Source organism: Phyllobates terribilis, unplaced genomic scaffold (assembly GCF_046119375.1).
Source record: "Phyllobates terribilis strain yellow unplaced genomic scaffold, ASM4611937v1 Scaffold_3__8_contigs__length_932513732, whole genome shotgun sequence".
Lineage (NCBI taxonomy): Eukaryota > Metazoa > Chordata > Amphibia > Anura > Dendrobatidae > Phyllobates > Phyllobates terribilis.
In genome coordinates, this window is record NW_027362763.1 from 469283639 (window position 1) to 469299561 (window position 15923).

The 15923-nt window shown below is 41.5% G+C and overlaps 1 protein-coding gene across 3 annotated transcripts in view; it reads left to right on the top strand.

Moving 5' to 3' along the window:
* The first annotated feature begins 752 nt into the window (after positions 1 to 752).
* The window catches only part of LOC141259599 (uncharacterized), a 248968-nt gene continuing 233797 nt past the window's right edge, over positions 753 to 15923 (top strand). For all 3 annotated transcript variants that reach the window (XM_073675832.1, XM_073675830.1, XM_073675833.1), the window contains exons 1-5: positions 753 to 894; positions 7528 to 7667; positions 10715 to 10787; positions 12672 to 12782; positions 14862 to 14975. In XM_073675832.1, the coding sequence (XP_073531933.1) occupies positions 7531 to 7667; positions 10715 to 10787; positions 12672 to 12782; positions 14862 to 14975 (435 nt within the window). In that variant the 5' untranslated portion in view covers positions 753 to 894; positions 7528 to 7530. The remainder of the gene's footprint in view (positions 895 to 7527; positions 7668 to 10714; positions 10788 to 12671; positions 12783 to 14861; positions 14976 to 15923) is intronic.

A 15923-nucleotide genomic window follows, 5' to 3' on the forward strand; every position in this document is an offset into this window, starting at 1 on the left:
CCACTCTTCAAAATGTAATTTGGAATGTTACAATACAATGTACTGTAGATAGATATAGATGCATAGCTACGTTGTCATATACTATTGACCGAGACTGCTGTAAATGTCCATCAACATCTTGCCCTTGTACATTAACGTCCATTATGTATTCTATTATAAATCTACTTGGCAACTGTTGACCAATAATGGGATTAAAGTATTAAAATAAGAAACAAAATACATCCTTTCTACATAAACCTAATTGTGCCACAATTAGGCTGCATGCGTTTTTCAAGCGTTTTTGATGCAGAATTTCTGCAGCGGAAACGCTTTAAAAACGCTTGGTAATACATGCCCCATGGTCCCCAATGATAATCCGCATGTGCTATGCACATGCTGCGGAATTTTCCGCTGCGGATTATCATTGCAGAAAAATCCGCAGCATTTCCATTATTTGTGCGTTTCCGCATGCGGATTTGACTTCACAATGCATTTGAAAAATGCAAGTGAAATCCGCATGTAAAAACGCTGCAAAAATGCTTAAAAAACAAGTGTAAAATCTGCATGTATTTTTACTGGCAAGGACATGCAGAATCGCTGCGGAAATTTTCTGCTTCAATTCTGCATCGTGGGCACATAGCCTTTACTCCCAAGTTTTGCGTAATGTGCGGTTTCCTATATCTTCAATGTAGAGTTGAATAGCTCTCATGTGCCCTCTGCTGGCTAGCTACATTGCTCAGAGGAACTTTCCTTTGATCTGCGGCAGCTTCCTTGGCTGTCCATTGTGTGTATCTGGGCTGCCATGGAGACTCCAAGCTTCATGCTAACTCTGTGTACTGCTTTAGAAGCTTTTTGACTGCTCCTTGGAGTTTGTAAAAAGGAGAATCTAAGCACCTGTTCAGTAAAGCTGCTCTGGTAAGTGTCATTGAACATAAACTACTGGATGTGCAGGGGGATCAGTCTGGAGCATGTATAATTTGTATGTGTTTACACTGTGATTTTCCACCACTGTATTAAAGACTTGATGCAGGGCAGTAATGGGGCAGACATATGCAGTATTGATTGACTGCATGTATGACTATCATCAGAAGAAGCTTCCTTCTGTAATGGAGTAAATATTTGTCCTGCTAAAATCGATATATAGGACATTTATTTACATATGTCATATCTCTACAGAATTTGTTTTTAAACATGAAAGGTAAAATATTAATATCTGTATTAAAAGCAGAAATTGTGTCTTTACTGCTTAAGACCAGTTTTCTCTAAAAAAAACAAACAAACACTAGATGTGCTAGCATGGGTAATCTTCTGTTAAGATTGTAGATTATTTTGTTCTATCTGTAGCTTAGTGACAACCTCTGCATGAGCTAGGTGGCATCCATGATGGTCTATACCAGTGTTTCCCAAACCCTGTCCTCACGGACCCCAACCCATCTTGTTTTCAGGATCTCCTTAGTATTGCTCAGGTGAGAGAACCTGTGGCAGTTTCTGATGCCTTAATAATAATTCTATCATAATACTAAGGAAATCCTGAAAACATGACGTGTGGGGGGCCGTGAGGACTGGAGTTTGGGAGACACTGGTCTATACGATATTAGGCTGTGTACACTGTTATGTTCTGACATTACGTTTGTCTGCTTTTCAGGAACAGAAAAAACGGAATTAATGTCCAATTTTCAGATCTGTTGTATAACTGATTCATAGGGTCCCCACTGATTATTATGGGGTCCATCTGGGTTCCATTATTTGTCAAGTTTTAGAGCAGAAGAAAAAGTAAATCATGCAAAACTTTTTTTTTCTGTAGTAAAAACAAAACACATAATGGAAACCAGAAGGACCCCACAATAATCAATGGTGTCCGTCTCCTGCCATTTGCATCAGTCATGCAACAGATCCGTTTTGCACATTAAAAATGGAAAACAGATAAACGGAATGTCTAAATGAAAGTGTGAATGGAGCCTTAGGCTACATTCTCACAATGTGCTTTTGATGTTGCAGATTTTCTGCACCCTTTAAGTAAAATAGGTTACTTGCATTTTTTTTTAAATATTTTAAGTGGTGAAGCGTGTATCATTTCATACCAAACGAAGTTTAGGAGAAAAAGAAAGCTAAATTACACTTTTTTTTTAAAGACTAAATTACATTTTTTTCTGTTTAATAATTTAATTATGGTTTATTTGGTTTGTGGTAAATAAGGTTGAAATAACAGTAGGTGCTTAATACTCTGTTCATGTGCTATTAAAAATCCTGGTCTTTGTGAATGGATAGAACATTACAATGGACATTTACTGCCTTGTGCATGAGTTGCAGTAGGCTCTATTCACATTTGGGTCCTGGCTTTAATTAGAAATAATGCTTTTCTTTTTAATAAAAAAACAAGAGAATCTCAGCAAAGCCTTCTAATGCCGATGTAATCATAACCTAAATTGCATGGTCAGACCCCTGGCAATATGCAAGTTATCAGCTATTCTGTAGTTTTTGTTACAGATGGAAGGGCTGTAGTGGTAATGACTTAGGCTGCGTGCCCACGTTGCGGATTACAAGCGTTTTTGATGCGAAATTTCCGCAGCGGAAACGCTTGTAAAACGCTTTGTAATCCGCACCCCATGGTCCCCAAGGGGATTCCGCAAGTTCTATGCCCATGCTGCGTTCAAAAATCCGCAGCATGTTCATTAATTTTGCGTTTCCGCAAGCAGAATTGCCTTTTGCAATGCATTAAAAAACGCAAGGCAATTCCGCATGTGGAAATCGCGCGATAAACGCGTGCGGAATTCCGCATGCGTTTTTACTTGCAGAAATTAAGCAGAAATTTTCTGCTTCATTTCCGCAACATGGGCACATAGCCTTAATGTGGCCATATAACTCGGGAAGCTGTTGTTTATTGATCCCAACCCCCAATCATGAATCCAATTTGAACATTACATCCATCCATTTGTCTGTTCCTAGAAACAGAACAGACACAAGGAATGTGCAAATGAAATTGTGACCAAGTGTGCATGTGCTCAGCATGGATGAAAAGGAATAAGCCACTGCCATATTTCTCTGGTGGCTTCTTATCTCCCCTGAAAACAATTTGATTGGACATGCCGAAATCCAGAATTCCAAATCCTGAATTAAAAATAATTTTCCACTAAAGACATTTATCACTTATCCAAAAGATTGGTGATAGATGACTGATTGCTGTGAGGCCCACTGCCGGAACTTCCCCTAGAACTGGATCCTGATGCTTCCTTCATAGGCTAAGGTCGCAGGGCCGTATTTTCTTTCATATGAAAGAATCAGGGTAATTATGCTAATCACAGAATTTAATCACAGTGTGATCCAATTTTCTTGGATGTGGAGAAGATGGAAAATAAATTCTCCATCTTCTCCATTTTGTCAGTCTGTAAAGATCTCACCGCACTTGGATGTCATTTGAGTGCGGTCCAATGTTTTCCACAGAATTACTGACTTTCATGGCTGAGTGTGATCTGAATATCACATACAAATCGTGCATCTGATGTTTTGTTGGATCGCACTCCGACCATAAATACGATCATCTGTATGAACCCAAAGATTCAGCTAATTTAAGTCAGTCCCATAGATTTTAAATGAGAATGGGAGTCCTCTATCCTGCGAATTGGCGATGAATGTCTTCAACCCCTTACCGACCCATGACAGATATATCCATCATGGAGTGAGTCAGGGTTTGTGGAGCAGTGCAGAAATACTGCTGAAAATCTGCAACATCAACAACTCACCAAATACTTGAGTTTCCATTTGACCTTCACAACAAGAAGTGGATGAAGGTCAAGTGAAAATAATGGATTATACTAGAGCCATACATACAGAGACTTTTTATGGGAAGTGCTTAAGTGTTTTTTTTACAATGTGAACTGGGTAAGAGATTCAGCTCTCTGACACTTTTAGGTCAAGTCCTCCATTGTTTGTTTTCCAATAATATTATAATCAGCAGTTCAATACAAGCTGTATAAATGCCTACGTATGGAGCTCTTTCTTATGGCTGGTACAGGCAGAAAAAAAGTTATCAATAAACTATGCATGTGATGCTGCTTCTCTAATTCTGACCTCCCCAGTCTCCGGATATTTGTAGCAAATGTTACAGTTGTAGGTAAGCCGATGCTGGAAAGAGTCCAAATTTGCACTAAAGAGCACCAAAATTTACAATTGACCTCTGCATTCAAAGCTGGTCTTGACTGGTTGAAGACAGAACCTCAGTATCCCTAGTGGTATGCATCAGGGCTGCCACCAGGAATTTTGGGGCCCCATACTGGCAAAATTTTCGAGCCCCCTTGAGACTCCGCCCAGGCACCACCCAAGCTCCGCCTTCACCCCAGCTCCGCCTCCATCCAGCAAACCTTCCACAGATCCATCGCCCACTCTTGGAAAAACTCTACTTTCTGCACCACTTCCTCACCAATCACTCATTAACAGTTCCCATCGAACACCAGATCACATACATAGCCAGCAGCTTTTGTTTTGGCCAAAAGATTTTTTAAGCCGCCACCAGGACAAGGTAGAGTCTTCTGGCCGGGCACTACTCTACTTTAACCTATTAAACATTTCTTATAATACCCAATACTCTTATTAGATATAATTTTATTGATGGGAATGTGTCAGATACATCTTTTAAGATGACCAATAATATCACATACCAGACCACATATTACCACACGATAGTGACCAAATAATACCACATACAAGGGACAAATACCGCCACACCATGACCAGACCACATATTACCACCACATAGTGACCGAATAATACCACATACAAGGGACAAATACCGTCACACCACGACCAGACTATATATTACCACCACATAGTGACCGAATAATACCACATACAAGGGACAAATACCACCACACCGTGACCAGACCACATGTTACCACCACTTAGTGACCGAATAATACCACATACAAGGGACAAATACTGCCACACTATGACAGGATCATATATTACCACCACATAGTGACCGAATACTACAATACTGATCATTGCTAAAAAGTACACAATACTAATATCGCCATAAGTGCCATTATACACAGGAGCGCTGTACATAGAATACAATATATAGTGTCAGTGTACAGATAACACACTGACTCACCGGTGACATCTCTAGTTGAAGTCCTTCATCTTCGCTTTTCTTGTTCATGCAGCACAGACCGCCATCACTTCTTCCAGCCAGGACTCGTCTCTGTATAAAATAACACAGTTATCTAGAGCATCGCTTCCAGAGCACATTCCCCAATTTTCCCCAACTTCTATACTGCACCAAATGAAGAAAAAAAAGCAAATATAGTGCTGCCCTGCACAGTAACAGGACACCCCCTCACTGAAAATACTGACCTCAAAAATAAAATACATCACAGCAGTAATAATATCCCACATCCTGCCCCCATTGTCTCCATCCTGCCCCCATTGTCTCCATCCTGTCCCCATTGTCTCCATCCTGCCCCCATGTCCCCATCCTGCCCCCATGTCCCCATCCTGCCCCCATGTCTCCATCCTGCCCCCATGTCCCCATCCTGCCCCCATTGTCTCCATAATTAGTCTTTACAGTAATAATGTCTCCATTCTGCCCCCAATGTCTACATCCTGCTCCCAATGTCTCCATCCTGCCCCCATTGTCTCCATCCTGCCCCCATTGTCTCCATCCTGCCCCCATTGTCTCCATTCTGCCCCCAGTATCTTCATTCTGCCCCCAATGTCTCCATTTGTCGCCATCCTGCCATCTGTCTCCATCCTGCCCCATGTCTCCATTTGTCTCCATTCTGCCCCCAATGTCTCCATGCTGCCCCCAATGCCTCTCTTTGTCGCCATTTGTCTCCAATCTGCCCCCATGTCTCCATTTGTCTCCATCCTGCCCCCAGTTGTCTCCATCCTGCCCCCATTTGTCTCCATTTGTCTCCATGCTGCCCCCAATGTCTCCATCCTGCCCTCCATGTCTTTCAATCCTGCCCTCCATGTCTTTCCATCCTGCGTCCATGTCTCTCCATCCTGCCCCCACGTCTCTCCATTCTGCCCCAATGTATCTATTCTGCCCCCAATGTATCTATTCTTCCCCCAATTGTCTCCATCCTGCCCCCATTTGTCTCCATTCTGCCCCAATGTCTCCATTCTGCACCATGTCTCCATTTGCTCCATTAAGCCCCCATGTCTCCATTTGTCTCCATTCTGCCCCCATGTCTCCATTCTGCCCCCATTTCTCCATTTGTCTCCATTCTGCCCCCATGTCTCCATTTGTCTCCATTCTGCCCCATGTCTCCATTCTGCCCCCATGTATCCATTTGTCTCCATTCTGCCTCATGTCTCTCCATTCTGCCCCCATTGTGTTTCCATCCTGCTCCCATAGTGTCTCCAGCCTGCCCCCATAGTGTCTCCAGCCTGCCCCCATAGTGTCTCCAGCCTGCCCCCATAGTGTCTCCAGCCTGCCCCCATAGTGTCTCCAGCCTGCTCCCATAGTGTCTCCAGCCTGCTCCCATAGTGTCTCCAGCCTGCCCCCATAGTGTCTCCAGCCTGCCCCCATAGTGTCTCCAGCCTGCTCCCATAGTGTCTCCAGCCTGCTCCCATAGTGTCTCCAGCCTGCCCCCATAGTGTCTCCAGCTTGCTCCCATAGTGTCTCCAGCCTGCCGCCATAGTGTCTCCAGCCTGCCCCCATAGAGTCTCCAGCCTGCCCCCACAGTGTCTCCAGCCTGCCCCCATAATGTTTCCAGGCTACTCCCATAGTTCTCCAGCCTGCCCCCATAGTGTCTCCAGCCTGCTCCCATAGTGTCTCCAGCCTGCTCCGAGGACGCACGTTTACAGTTATTGACCCGGCGTAATCCTGCCGCTGGGGCCCGGTGAGTGTCTCCAGCCTTCCCCCATAGTGTCTCCAGCCTGCCCCCATGGTGCTGTTTTACAAAAAAAAAGTTAATCAAATACAAAAAAGTTCTCCTTAGCTTGCCGCGCCAGCGGTTCAGGGCTGTCCCATCACCCGAAGCACGGTCGCTGGCACATGACAGTGACGTCATACACCAGCGACGTGCTCGCTGATATCAGCTGCTGGGCTGTGATTGGCTGGCGGCTGTTAACTATTGCTGTGCCGGAAGCTTCCCGCACGGCAATAGATTTAAAGTGAACGTGTGTCCTCAGACGCCCGTTCACATTTATTGACCCAGCAGAATCCCACATCTATTATGAGATTTCTGAAGCCTTCATAGAAATGTATGGAGAGAGCTGCACATGCATGGCCTCCTCTCCATTTCTGAGAGGGCGCTGAGGCCCCATTCTCAAGATAGATATAGGTCCCCTAAGTGGGACTTATCGGTCAATTATGGCATGTTCTCTTGACATGGAATAAATGTCCCAGAAGGGACGAGATCTTTAATGGCTCGTCTCCTTTACTATAAGAAGATATTCATATACTTGCAAAATGAGCCTTCATAGAAGAGTCGATGTACATAAACCCAACTTTAGATCTCTACACTAAACATTTTTTATTATAATGTATGTAGCTGCTGTACACAAGCTCTATTCAATTTTTGCTTTGTTTTACCCTTGTCTTAGATAATGAGTGAGGTGTATAGAATCTCATCAAGTGACAAAATCCAGTTTCTGGAAAAGCAATTAGATTCTCAGTTATCAGAATTGAAGACAGAAATAGAAGAAAATGGAGTACTCCATGGTACCCCCTCTCGAGCCTACACGTAGGTTTAAAAATGAAATGCTGAAAATAAAGTATTGGAAATAGTATTGTTGTTTACCAATTTTGAGGGAATCTGTCACCGTGCTTTTCCTACCCCGAGAGCAGCATAATGTAGGGGCTGAGACCCTGATTTGTCACTTGCTGTTCTGCTTGCTGACATTTTGATAAAATCACTGTTTTCTCTGCAACAGTTATAGCAGTTGTCTGAATGCTGAGCTCTGTATAACCCCGCCTACACACCTGATTGTCTGCTTTCTGACTATGCACAGTGTACACACAAAGAGCTGTCATTCAGTGGTAGGGATGGGGTTATACAGAGATCATAAATATGGAGGACTACTTGGCATCAGGTTTACTAGTCCTCTAGTGGTAATCTACTGCTTAAAAACTGTGATTTTATCAAAACTACACTAAGCAGCCCAGTAAGTGACATTTTGCTGGAATCAGGGTCTCTGCCCCTATATTATGCTACTCTCAGATTAGATGACAAAAATCTGGTGACATATTCCCTTTAATCTGCATGTCTGAATACCATTTTCTGATTTCTCATTCCATCATCCTCTCGTTCTTTGTGATATAATGTCTTTTGGCCAAGAGCCACATATATCATTCTGCTGGTTGTTATTAGAAATAGCCAATAGTCTTGATGACAGACACATCACTAGCAGTTTAGTGCAACTTCTATAATTTAGTTGGATACTTACTTTTTCCAATATCAGACATGTTATACAGTAACTACCCTAGTGCCTACTACGAGAGTATAAGGGCTTGTTCACGCATTTTTCAAGGGTAAAAAATGCTTCACTTTATAATACCAACACAATGAATAAAATTTCGGAACCCTCATGCACAAGCTGCCTTTTCTTGCTTATTTGAACTATCAAAGCATTGTGTTTTTTTTTTAAATCTTCAGCATGTCAATTCTTTCAACTTTTTGCAGCTTTTTGCACCTATTCAAATAAATGGAAGTAAAAATGCGTCAAAAATGTGTGGATTTTCTGCAGCATTTTTCCTGACATCATTCTGTTTTTTGGTGAAGAAAAAATCTGCTGCAAATACTGAACGTGTGCACATATCCCAACAGCTTGTTCATGTTTTTGCCATGAAAAAAATGTTTTACAGCAGAAGCAAAGTCAATAAGATTTCTGAAATCTCATGCACTTGTTGCTTATCTTTTTTTGCGGATTTGAACCATCAAAGCGTTGTTTCAAATCTGCAGCATGTCAATTCCTTCAGCGTTTTTTACCCATTCAAATTAATAGGAAAATTTGCAAGTAAAAGCATCAAAAACTCTTGCAAAAACAAGTAAAAAAAGTGCATATTTTACAAAGTGTTTTCCTGCCAACATTCTGCTGTACCCATACCCTAAATCAGAGCAAGCAGACATTCAGTCAGCAAAGTATTTAGTCAGCACAGACATCGCTATTGTAACTCTGGAATATGGAGAATAGTGAATAAGACTCCAGACAATAATACTTGATATAATTAGAGAGAAGCTGACACTTGATTTGTGCTGTCACCTCAGGTCATTGACAGGTTCCCCCCTATGTTCACAAATGGCAGAGACCTGTCAATCAAATAAAGGTACGGTTCTTCAAACTATGTTTTCTATAAAATACAGAGAGCGTTTGCAATCTTGCAGCCGGGCTCTGATTCATGCTGATTACGTGACAGGTACCCATTAAGAACCAGTAAAAGGCAACTAATGCTATGTACTTACAAGGTTAGTTACCCTTGAAATGGATTACATAAAGAGATCAAAGATATTATCTGTGGTATGTCAATTTAGACTGGGATATTATTGTCTATTGGATTCACTGATACTTTCTTAAAGTAACAGTAACTCTAAACCTTAAAATTCCTGCTAAAAGTAAACAGAAGATGAAGTTACACATAGGCCCTGATTCATGAAAGCTTTCACATCAGAATTCTGGTGTAAAAGTTAAGAAAAGTTGTAAAATGTAGGCTCAATTTGGGTTTGCTCCAAAATTTTGCGACTTTTTGGTGTTTTCACACTAGTTTCTCACAGCTGTGACAAAATGGGTAGAACTGGGTGTTCCCTACACCAGAAATCTCACTCCAGTACATGACTGGAGTGAGATTTCTGGCGTGGCGCACGGAGGTGGTCTTCATGAATCAGGAGCATTTGACTCCATCACGCTCCCTGATCAAGATGAACAATATCTTGATAAATCGGGCCCATAATGTTTATTGCTCTGCAGAGTTTTCTCCATACATCAGAAACGACCAGTCTTCTAGTAATGCCACATTCACAAGTCCTGTATTTGGTCAGTATTTATAAGCCAAAACCAGGAGTGGAACAATCAGAGGAAAATTATAATAGAAATACGTCACCATTTCTGTATCACCCACTACTGGATTTGGCTTACAAATACTTAGGTAAAATACCGACCAAATACTGAACATGTGAATGTAGCCTAATACTGAAGAAAACCCGATGGATAATTTCCTGCTGATCTCTTCCATTTTGGCTGACAACCTACTAAAGGATGTGAATTAGCCAAAGGGGAAGGGTCATTATGCAGACATGGCAGTAGGGCACGGACCAGCTAAAGTCAAGTACCTTACTGCCAAACCCCACTATCAGTATTCGGTCAGTATTTTTTATCAGGAGTGGGAGCCAAAACCAGGTGAGGAACAATCAGAGAAAAGGTATAATAGAAACAAGTCTCCAATTATGCATTTATCACCCACTCCTGGTTTTGTCTCCCACTCCTGAGAGAAAATACTGACCGAAAACTGACCAAATACTGATAGTGGGTTCGTGGCCTTACTGCCAGGCCCCAGTTTGTTAGAACAATGAATGATCTTTATTTTTTATTTTATTTTTTTTTATTTGATATTTATTGTTCCTTTAAGTCTCTTTGAGAACTAGAACTACATAAACAATATGCTGTATAGAGTTGCAATGGATTTCAGATATGTTGATTTATTACATGCATAGACCTTTATTGTTTACTACTTTTTAAGCATATATACATGTCATTATCTATAGGTTTAAGACATGTTTACTGATTAAAATTCTAGCTCTGTGCCAATCCCAAAGGACATTGCATACTACAGGAATGAAAGAGAAATGATCCTGAAAAGAGGCTTACAGGTAAAACACGCACCTACAGAACCTCAGAACTTTGCTTTTAATGTGTCCTTAGGCTAGAGTTCTCTTATCAAATAGTATCGGGCTGATTATGCTAATCACACCCTGATCAGAGTTTGATCAGAGTGTGATCCGATTTTCTCGGATGAGAAGAAGAGGGAAAAATCAGACCGTAAAAATCAGACTGCACTCAGATGTTATCTGAATGCAGTCCAATGGTTTCCACGGACTCATGCACTTGTATGGCTGAGTGCGACCTAATTATTAGATCAAACTCAGGCATGCAGTAATCTTTTTCCTCTGACCCACTCGTTCCGAGGAAAACATCGGACATGTGCACGGCCCTGTAGCATAACATTGGTCAGAGTGCAATCTGATGCTTTGTCAGATCACACTCGAACTAAAAATACGGTCATCTGCACCTGCCCTTAGGAGACGGCATCAATAGCAGATTGGTGGCGGTCAGCTGATACTTGGCCACAGCCATTGAAAATTCATTGTAAAGAGCTTTGACATGGCAGCTCCCTATACTGTGTAGTGAGTATTAACCGGCACTGCATGGTCCGGCTCAGATCACATTTACTTCAGTGGGGCTGATTGACTGCAGTGGTCATGCACTGTCTTTGCCAGAAAAGATGGTAAAGGGGCTGGCTGGGGTCCTGGTCAGCTTTACAGAGGAACGGCAGGAGATAAGTAGGTGAGTAAAATGTTGTTTTTGAGGTTTGGTTTTTTAAACCACACTGGACTGACAAAAACAACCCCTTTAATATCTGCTATAGAGCCCAGGTATTTTAGACATTAGGATGTACAATGAGCTTTATTATCAATATCTGATCTATAACGCACTTGTCTTAGTATACATGACTAGTAACATTCAGTCAAAAGTTTGGACACCTCTTCTCATAAAAGGATTTTTCTGTATATATTTCAAGTGTTAAAGGGAACCTGTCAGAAACTTTAAGCCTCCTCAGGCCATTAATATGATTGTGTAGCCCTTTAAAATATAATCCAATCAATCCCTTTATGACCCCTGAGCACTGCTGCAGCACCAAGAACTCCTATTTGGAAGCTTTATCTGGAAGTGCATTGGGGCGTGACGATGCACTTCTAGCTTCTCAGTCTCACTCTGTATTTCCTACATAGCAGTACTCTCCCCTGGCTGATTGACAGGTCAGTGGTCATGTACCAGAGCAAATGACCTGTCAATCAGCCAGGGGAGGGTGCTGCTAGGTAAGAAATGCAGAGTGAGGCTGAGAAGCCAGAAGTGCACCATCACGCCCCAATGCACTTCCAGATAACGCTTCTAAACAGAATTTCTTTCTGCTGCAGCAGTGAATTAATTGTCATAAAGGGATCGATTGGATTATCTTTTAAATGGCTACACAGTCATATAAATGATTTGGTGGGGGTTAAAGTTTCTGACAGGTTCATTTTAAGTCGCCATAACAGCTTGCCATTCTTTCAAGGATTTTCATAAAGTGGACAATCGGGATATCTCCAATAGTTTACTTTCTGGCTCACCACATCCCATACTATTTCTATTACATTAGGGACACTGGAGGCCAAGTCATTGAATGCAGCTCCCTACCATTCTCCTTACGTATTTCCATGCTTCAGTAGTGGTTTCATTGCAGCAATTCAGTCATGAAGAACTGATTCATAAAGTAATCTGAAAACAGTCAATTTTGAGATGCTTCTGCTAATAGATGTTTTGTAAAGGTATCAGCAGACATGGAGCTCTTGTTCATGTGCTGATGCTCATCATAGTGTTTTCAGGTCTTTTCTCTATTCACATTATACAGTATTCATACAAATGTATAAATCAATATACTATATATGGCTACTAAAAAGGTTTTTCACTTATTAAACTTTTTACTTGGACTTGAGGTGGCAGGAGCAATACCGATTACTGTTCAAGCTGATGTCATGCAACGAGAGCTGGAGACCTGTCTAACAAGAGAATACACTGCGGATAATCTGCCTCTGTTATTACATCAGGTGAACATTTCTTCTGATATCATTGATATAATAGGTTACTTGAAAGGGACTCAGGTTTTTGCTATGTAATCTGAGAGCAGCATAGTGTAGGAGCTGAGAGCCTGATTCCAGTGATGTGTCACTTACTGGGCTATGTGTTTAATCAGCAGGAGATTATCACTTTCTGACTTGCGGTCTCCTGCTTGCTAGTCCAACCATGCTTCAAGCACTGATTAGCAGCTCTCTGTCAATATACCTTGTACAGAGAAAGCTGCCATTCAGTGGTGTGAGTGGGATTATACAGGGCTCAGCATTCTGAGCTCTGCTAAATATGCAGCAGATAAACTGTGACTCTGCCCCAGTAAACTAAGTGATACATCGCTATAATTGGGGTCTCAGCTCCTTCATCACGCTGCTGTCAGATTACATAGCAAAACCTGCTGACATATTCCTTTAAAATGTTAATATTTATTCAGTTTTAAGCCCTAAAAGTTTTTTTTTCCACCAATAAAATAAATTTTAATTAATAACTCGGGTATGATCAGACCATGTCCCTGTACGGTCAGACACAGCCATTACACAGTACACAGCAGGGGCACATTTATAAGATTATCTCAGCACAGGGACATTTTTTTAACACATCCAGTTGTGGAAGTTATTATTATTCCAAGATCTATTAATTAAAATTTACTTTACTCTTGGGAAAACCCCTTTTAACACTCAGACATGCCCCATAAACGGGTAGCTCTAAATATTTTTATGCAGAGGTTTATATGTTAAATGTCTTTTGCAGGCAGAATTTCACACAGAGAACTTAAAGAAACTGTCCACTACTTTTTGACTGATGAACTATCTTTACGATAGGTCATCAACGTCTGATCGACCGGGGTCCACCACCCGCCACCCTGCCGATCAGTTGTAATCATTGTTGGTGGTGGCTGCCAGCTGGAAGTACTCACTTGCGGATCTGGTCGCCTTCTTATAGTGGCCGGGGCTTGGTATTACACATCCGCCTCCTATTCAAATCAATAGGCGGCAGATGTGCAGTACCCTACGGCGACCACTATCAGAAGACGGAGCAGCTCTGAAAGTGATTACTTCCGGCCAGTGGCTGATGCCAATACCGATAACAACTGATCGCCTTGGTGGTGGGTGGCGGACCCCAGCCGATCAGACATTGATGACCTATCCTAAAGATCAAAAAGTAGTGGACAACCTCTTTAAATTGTGCATTATGCATATTATGCAGATTTGCAGGTACCAAAGCTCATGGCGTTATTATTGGTACTCACTGCATTGCACTACTTAAGAAATAGACATGCTGTATTGGAAACCTCTGAGAACCATGTCTGCTTTACCTATGCTATAAACATTTGGGAATGAATTGTTGACTATTTAAAAGTGATAATTACATTTAATTGATTTTTAATCAGTTTTGATGGAGTGGGCATCACTACTAATTACTAGAAAATTGAGGGTATAAGGTCACATGCACACGTTGAGGAGTTTTTTACCTCAGTATTTGTAAGCCAGAACCAGGTAAGGATAGGAACAGAGGAAAAGTATAACAGAAACACGTCACCACTTCTGTATTTATCGCCCACTACTGGTTTGGACTTACAAATACTGAGGTAAAAAACTCACCAAATACTCACCGTGTGCACATGGTCTAATTTATCTATTCCTTTTCCTTATAGGCTGTATTCAACTGTTTTGTTTTAGGCAGTGTTTTTGCTATAAACTTTGATGACTATTCTTTTGTAACAATTGCAGTGAAATTTTTTCTTAAATATATTTAGTTAGGTTAAATTGACAACATAAGACTACACCCAGAACATAGATTTTAATATGTTAAACTTTGTTTTCTATATGTATATATTAAGTAAAAAAATATGGAAAAGTAAGGTAATTAAATTATTGTCGTTCGCTGTATGTATAAATATGAAACAATGAACGAAGGTCCATACTGTGGATAACATGTACCTAGTAGCTTGGTAAGAATCCACATTCTTTAGCTAATCCATATAAAATCTTCTTATGGTAAATATCATATGGTATATAAAAAAAAGTGTATTATGAATTCATGTTTTCCTGTCAAAGTTTTTCACTGACAGAATTCACCAGTTAGTCCGAAGTAAATACATGCACATGCTGAGGTGGAAGAGGTTCTGTCATCACACAAGTGTCATGGAACAATGTTATCCTCAGTACAAGGTAGGTCACAAATCCGTGTCCAACTTATGAATTTTTCTTAACCAGCTTTCTCTTTGGAGGCATCTCATGTAGATGTGCATAATCTCTAAGGGCCCTTTCACACTGCGTTCTTTACCACATTCAGGGGTTGGGGATTACGTCCGGACCCCTCGAAAAACGGGATTCAAGCGAATATGTGCAGGCGGGACCATTGACTATAATCGTGTAGATGGAGTCACCGTGTGCTCTGTCGTGCTTCATTTTCCGCTTATTGGAGGTGGACACCAAGACATAGTCTACTGCGTCTTGCAGTTGGCCTCGAGTCGGCGTATACTGCTGAAAATTATGCACGACAGAGTCACCATGTGCTCTATCTACACCATTATAGCCAATGACCCCATCGGTGCATATGCTCTAATCCCGTTTTACGGGGGGGTTCAAACGTAAGCCACGACAGGGCCACTGAACATGGGAGAAAATGCTGTGTGAGGGGTCCTAAGCATACATGGTTCATTTTTTTCAAGCAAGTCTTTACACGTAAATAGTTTTCCATTTATTCATTATTACCAAAGTATTTTCAATCTAAGTTTATTTACACGAAATCATGCATTAATATACAACTTGGGATTTAAAGGTTTATTTGGTTCCCGAGATGCAAACTGCGCTTTATTCACTCTCCCCTGGTCCAGTTCTGCTCCCGGGGTTTGTTAATGTCTGCAGTGCTGATGTCACGTCATCAGCACTGGAGCCAATAACTCAGCTCATCGACTCTGCCCAAATAAACAGCACAAGCCACCTAGAGCAGCTGAGCTCATTGATTGGCTGCAGCTATGTCACCTTGATTTCAGCGCTGCATACAATCACAGACACTGCAACTGACACAGCAACTCTCTCTCTCTGAACCCCTAACTAACTTAAACCAGGAAATCCTTTCCCTTATATTACCTATGCCCCTCCCTAACTGGGGCT